Source organism: Scardinius erythrophthalmus (genome assembly GCF_964197995.2).
Source record: "Scardinius erythrophthalmus genome assembly, chromosome: 1".
NCBI classification, from domain to species: domain Eukaryota; kingdom Metazoa; phylum Chordata; class Actinopteri; order Cypriniformes; family Leuciscidae; genus Scardinius; species Scardinius erythrophthalmus.
The window spans coordinates 49,102,260-49,109,040 of NC_138221.1; the positions used below are offsets into that span (position 1 = coordinate 49,102,260).

The following is a 6,781-nucleotide window of genomic DNA, read 5'->3' on the forward strand; positions in this document are numbered from 1 at the left end:
TCGAGGTTGAGTAAATGATGACAGAATTTTCATTTTTGGGTGAACTATCCCTTTAAAGCCCTAACACATTTTTTTTACACATACTTGTTCGATCATTTAAAACCCACCTGTTTGTGTATGGAAAAGGAGGTGAGGGGATTACTCAAAGGTGGTCTGTGTGTTCTGTCAGTGTGAAACAAATGTATCTTTGTGAATCAGTAAATTGGAAGTCCTGCCCACATATTCTCAGTGGAGGTCATGGGGACCTTTTACCTTGATGTGGGATGGCAAGAGATGAGTGTTGTCATAGTAACCATTATGTGGGTAGCCGTATCACTTGCCTTCCTGGAATTTAGCTTGTGGTCTCAAACATTGTCAATTTACAAAAACCACTCCCAGGGGTCTTCAGCATCATAACCATAAATAGATTTTAATAATTACAGTTTGATCTTGTGTAATGAGTTTCCATAGCAACATTTATCTCTTCAATGAGTGGGTTTTGATGTAGTGCAGATAAGCTACTTGCCTTTTCTTTCCATTTAAAAATACATTACACTACTAGAGAATTGATATATATTGGCACAAATATTACCCCTATTTTATTTGATTTAAACTTTTAAATTAAACTTTTATTTTTAAACTTAAAAAAAATTCATTAAAAGTTCCAAATTATGTGTCAGCTCAGGAAAACGCTTTGGCCTTCATCAGTTGAGGTTGTTCTCCGTTCATGAGCGCTCAAAAGCTCAAACCACGGCCGTTTCTATGTGCAGGTTAGCCACACAAGCTTGCGTGTGCGTGTCTGTGTGTGTGTACAGGTTTATATTACATTGTGGGGGAAATGTACACACAGATGTCCCCACTAGGATAGTAAAACCTGAGATCACCTGCATTGTGGCGACCAGCCAGAGGTCCCCACAGGCGCAATGGATTGATGAACATCCTAAATTCTGTTTGTTTTTGCTGGTTTTTGAAAATAAAATGCAGTAAAATGCAGATTTTTATTTTATTTTTTTTGTGATGGGTAGGTTTAGGCATAGGGTCGGTGTTAGGGGAGATAATATACAGTCTGTACAGTATAAAAACCTTTACGCCTATGGAGAGTCCCCAAAAAGATAGCGAAACTGTGTGTGTGTTTGTGTGTCTTTCAGTCTCTGCATTTTGGAGGGGAGCATTGCGGTTCCAAAAGGAAATACACCACTCAGGAGCCACGTGTGTGTGTGTGTGTATGTTTGTGTAAGTTGAGGCCAGATGCAGTGGAGATTAGGGGCACTTCAGGGAAACACAACTGTCTCTTTTCCTGGAAGTGTCTGCTCTTTCATGTGTATTAATCACTACAGATGAGCGAAGAAAGACAGACTGATTAACTCTGTACGGCATCACCAAAGCCAACCTCGGCAAACCTAAACCTTATCAAGGCTTCTGCATTCGGTTTTCATTATAAGTAGGTACATTCCTATTTGTGTCACTCGCCTGTGATATAAATGCACTAAGTTAATTGGTAATCTGTGTGTCGAGATTGAAGAAGGGAAATCCCTCGAAAAAGTAGCCTAGCCAATCGGGCACATCGAATGATTTCCCCCTGACTTCCACAATATGATATCATGATTTCATTAGAATCAGTTAAGTTTTGTCCTCAGAGATAAACTTCCTTGTAATAAATCTGCTTCCATCGTACTTACGACCTTTGACCTGTTATCATCCGCTGTCTTTGCGAATGATTGATTTGACTCACAACTATGTTTAGACTGAAAACAGGCCGCTTCCATTGTTCTATTAAGGAAAATCACTCAGAAAGAGGTCTGACACAAAAGCACAATGCGAGTGTTACAGCTCTTGCCATGTCTTATCTGATGACTGTGCAGTACAGATCACTTCCTTCAGCCTCGAGTGGAATTCCAAGCAGTGATCTCTAAAGTTTACGTGAACCCCTGATGCCGAGTATTGTTTTGTTCTTAGTCATTTTTCTGTGTAAGCCTGTCAGATGTGTCGCAAAGTTTTATTGATACCGCGTACTAGCGATCTCTGGAGATCACAGGCTCCTCCCCATCACACTCCATCAGTCCTCGCAACCCACTTCATTTCTTGTAAACGTCTGTCTGAGCCATAAGCAGTTTACGGTCACCACAGCTCCGCCTCTCAACCACGCTACTACCTAGATTAATCAGCCTGGTTCAGCACAGAATGTCTGGCCTAAACTTCCTATAAGTCCTCATCTTCATGTCATTTCAGGAATCCAGGTACACTAAGCCTGTAATCTAGTAAAATGTACAATTGCTTAAACATGGCATGCCTTATTCTAAGAAAAAGGCGGGTTTCGTGGATTAAGACAAGATATGAATCTTGTTAGGCAAGGGTGAGGCTCGACTTGTATGTGGGAGACTTAAAGTTCTCACCTACGTAGTTTAATACTAAAAAAGTAAATGTATAACTAATATGTTTTTTTTTTAATTTATGTCTCTCATTAAACAGTTTTCACTAAGCCTTCCATTGAAATGTAATAAAACAGTTTAGTTTGATGTCTAAAGTAGATATGCTTTTATGTGTGTGTGTGTGTGTGTATATATATATATATGTATTCAAGCATTTCCATTCAGGCCTCAGAGTGTATGAATCCCCCAACAAATAAAGTAAACATTGAGATGTTTTAAATTGTTTACAAATATATTTATTCTTTTTATAAAAATTATCTTGAAATATTTCTTTCTGCATAGCAGAAACGTAATAAAAGGAAAACAATATTCCTGTATAGTGTAAACATTCACAGACAATGTAAACTTTCATTGTGCAGTGTTCTAGACTGATATTCCAAAATCTGCTACAGCATGATTCCTGCGTCCTAAAACAGAGCAGGACCACGAGGAGGAGTCCATCAAGTATCTCCAGAATATTCCAGCAGCGCTTTAATGCAACGAGTCTCGTCTTCATAGCGGATGGGGGAAAGCATGGAGGAAGTCTTTGAGGATTGGGTGCACAGGAATGCGGTCGATGTCTTTTCCATCGCATGTTTCAATAATCCGTCTGCGGCACAGCTGCTGCAGGGACTGCACTGGCTCTTTCCTGTAGGGCCTGACGAGACCCTTCTTTGGGGAACTGATGTAGTGTTCCAGCAGTTTGAAAAGACAGTCAAAAGATTCCTTGCTGCCGGTCAGACTGAATTTGGAATTCTTGAAGTTAATCCGGACGCTCACGGGACCGCTTTGTCCTTTGTAACTCAGTGTAAAGAACACGTCTTTCTGACGACTGTCCCGGATCAGGAAAGTTCCGACTGGCTCCTTCTTCAGCTTCAGATGTGCCTCCTCCACAGTCATGGGACCCCAGTAGAAGCCACTCTCCTCTAGCATTGAGGTGGTCTTTGCGATGGTCTTGAAGTCTCTCGCAAAGTTGAAGGGCCTGAAATGTGTCTGGAAAACAGCTGCCAGCTGGCCGGGTCTGGACTTTTGGGATTGGGAGACCTCTGGGGAGGCTTCTGTGCTCGCTTGGGGTTCTTCTGTGCCTTGATTCCCTTCCACTGTACTGTGTGCCACCATCCTACAGGAAAGACCAACTGGTGTGGTCTTCCATACCGTACCACAGGAAGGTCATCTAGATGAGACTCATCTGTCTGTTGAAGAGCAAGTGAAGAACAGAGTTAATCAGCGGCCCCTTCCAAACCCAATCACATGTTGTACTGAACATCACACCGGCTTCAACAGACTTTTTCATGGCGACATACATCACAAATCCTTTTCACTTCATTATCAAGGCATTTAACAGTTATGTTAAGTAAGTTTATTTGATTATATCTATATTTAATATCCGTTTATTTTAAGTGTTTTATATGTTACCATTGCTACATTGTAGGCCTACAAGACACTTATTTAAAGTTTACTTCATTGTGACGTACAAGCAATTAAACTCATCGAATATACTTTTATTTTAAGTGTTTTATATGTTACCATTGCTGCATTATACAAGACACTTATTTTATATAAAGTTTACTTCATTGTGACGTACAACAAGCAATTAAACTCATCGAATATACGTTTATTTGAAGTGTTTTTATTTTAGCATTGTTACATTATACAAGACACTTATTGTATATAAAGTTTACTTCATTGCGTTACATTATGGCATACAACAAGCAATTACATCATTAATCGCGCGATTTAAATTAGAAACAGACCGTTAAAACGTTCTAAACAGTAAAGTCAGTTCCGCGTGAATCTTACCGTTTTAACAAATATGAACTCCAGTAGTCAATACAACTTTGCCTTTGACAAACTCTTGTCTCCGCTTCCAAAATGAGGGTTTTTTTAACTCCCATTGATTGATTTATTCCACCGTTATATCTCGATAGAGATTTCCTCAACTGCGCACGACAGAAACTCTTATATGTCAGAATGAAGAGACATGCGCTTTGAAACTGTACATATAACGCGAGAAGCTCCGCCCATTTCCAGGAATCCTTTCTTCACTCTCAGGTTTTTTCTGTGAAATCAATTCAGGATTTAGCCCCTCCTACCGAGTGATATGATAGTATTCTTTCACTTCTCCTTTAAATCTTTATGCATTTCCAAAAAAAGTTCCATTTATACCAAACTTTCAAAGGACAAGGAAATGACATCTTATCTGAATTAAGGACTTATGATCAACCTTCAAGTGAAGGGTCACATCCTTATGTCATGTGTGTTTATAGGCTAAGGTCTATTATACAGCCTGATTCACCCTGACTGAGTCACTTAACTATAATCCATATAGCATATAGGCTATTATTATTTTTTTATTATTTTTTTTACATATTCTTTCTTTATTATAACAAATAAAAAATGCCATAAGTTTTACTATTACTATTGCAGTGAACAGGTGTGCAACTAACATAAAACAAAATATGCTTTTTTTAAAGCATTTTTTTAATCACATTGGCCTATCAGTTCATGCATCTAGGGTTTGAACGTGTTTATTGTCATACTGTCCATAGCACCAAAATAAATAAAAAAAGGATTATGTGGGTTATGCATGTCTGCATTTGTCCTGGTAATGTGACACTGTGTCAGTTGAGATCCACAGTGGGTTCTGTACAGCATAAGCCATAAATGAAACTCACTTTCAGCCCATAAATCCACAGCTGCGGACCAGACCAACATTTTTCCATAAGTTTCATTTCTTACAAATAGAGATAGCCTAAGACACTCCGATATGGTAAACACTGCACAACATTATTGCATTTGCCTCCAGATTATGTTTAATAGTTTTGAGGGGTTTACAATAAGGTTTCATTTGTCAATATTAGTTAATGTATTAACTAACATGAACTAACCATGAGCAACACATTTGTTACTGTACTTGTTAACGTTATATAAAAATACTGCTGGTCATTGTTCATGTTACTTGACAGTGCTTTAACTAATGTTAACAAATAGCCTACAACTTTTGATCATGTATTGTTGAAATGAACAGTAACAAAGATTAAGAAATGCTTTAGAAGTGCAGTTCATTATTAGTTCATGATGACTAATGAAACCTTATTGTAAGATGTTACCATTCATCAATTGTCTGCATGTGCTTTCAGTCGTTATGGCCCAGTAAAAGAGACTTAGGCGAGGGTCCATTTAACAAGAAGAATGACATCAGCTACATCAAAACACTAACTAAATACTTAGTAATTTACTAAAATGAACTGTCCCGACTGTGATTCGTTTGAATGATATCATTGTGAAACTGAAATTCCAGTCATGCAAATTCGAGGGTGTATTTTCTTTACAATGACTTGTTTGCTTTGGAGTAGAATTACTGGTTGTACTTTCGTTTCACTTGTATTTCTCAGAAAGACACATATTTACAGTAGGAGGACCACTAGCGGAGAGTAACGAACTTGCACTTCCAGATCCAAGGAAGAGGGGGAAAAAAAAAAACAGCATGTGAGCTTTTCCCTGAAACACATCTCTTTATCAGATGGAGGAACTGCTTCAACGTAGGCACATTTATTAAATGACATTTTGGGATCATCATCATCTGTCTAAGTTTATGCCATCTCCAGATTTCTCTTCAGATATTTACAGTATAGTGATAGGCCTATATTTTTATTCATAACGCAAAAATGCAGCATAACCCCGAGTACAAACTGTCTGGGGACTGTGTTGAGGATGCAGTCCACCAGAAATCAATTGCATATTTAATTTGTGCATATATCCGTTTAATTCACAAAGCCATGCCCTTATTGTATTGCAGATAAATAATACTATCCGACTAAATCACTTCTATATTACAGATCAAACTCACAGTAACTACAGTGGAAATCTGCCAAATGCTTGCAGCATACAATCCGTTTACATAATTACATACATGAAAATGATACTTACCTAGTTCGTTTATGGTTGAAAAGCCGTGTTTGCTATTCAAATACTTGTCTGTTTCATCTTGCTGCATATTCCAGCGCTTTACGGGAAAATGAAAGTGAAAGCCCACTGCTTTCCCACATAATTTCCTGTAGACGGCGCTGTTTCGCCTAAACAAACCACGGGAGTCGCCTTGTGCTATTTATGGAAAACAAAGAATAGCTTTTAAATAGGTAGGCTAGCAGTAGGCTACTACTATCATCATATCTAAAACATAGAGCAACTATATGTTACGAAGTTGTAAAGATTATCTGAACCTCACTTTCACATCTTTATCTCGTAGGCTACTCAAGAAGTATCTGTCATACTGTCTCGAAAGTAAAAGCAGTGCTGTCGTAATTCAGACATCAGATAAAGTAAATAAATTGGTCACTTTCGTTTGGAACTTTTCTTAAGTCACGTGATCAAAACCTCCACAATGTACCTCA

At 38.3% G+C, this 6,781-nt stretch overlaps 1 protein-coding gene across 2 annotated transcripts; it reads right to left on the reverse strand.

Moving 5' to 3' along the window:
* Positions 1–2,625: 2,625 nt before the first annotated feature.
* On the reverse strand, positions 2,626–6,389 carry socs1a (suppressor of cytokine signaling 1a). Of its 2 annotated transcripts, none has more exons than XM_081361675.1 (2): positions 6,318–6,389; positions 2,626–3,580 (listed from the first exon to the last, which is right to left on the reverse strand). In XM_081361675.1, the coding sequence occupies exon 2, from the start codon at positions 3,504–3,506 to the stop codon at positions 2,901–2,903; it is 606 nt and encodes a 201-aa protein (XP_081217801.1). In that variant the 5' UTR covers positions 3,507–3,580; positions 6,318–6,389; the 3' UTR covers positions 2,626–2,900. The 2 variants fall into 2 exon arrangements, with proteins under 2 accessions (XP_081217801.1, XP_081217800.1); XM_081361674.1 differs by lacking the exon at positions 6,318–6,389 and adding an exon at positions 4,188–4,360.
* Between the last annotated feature and the right edge of the window lie 392 nt (positions 6,390–6,781).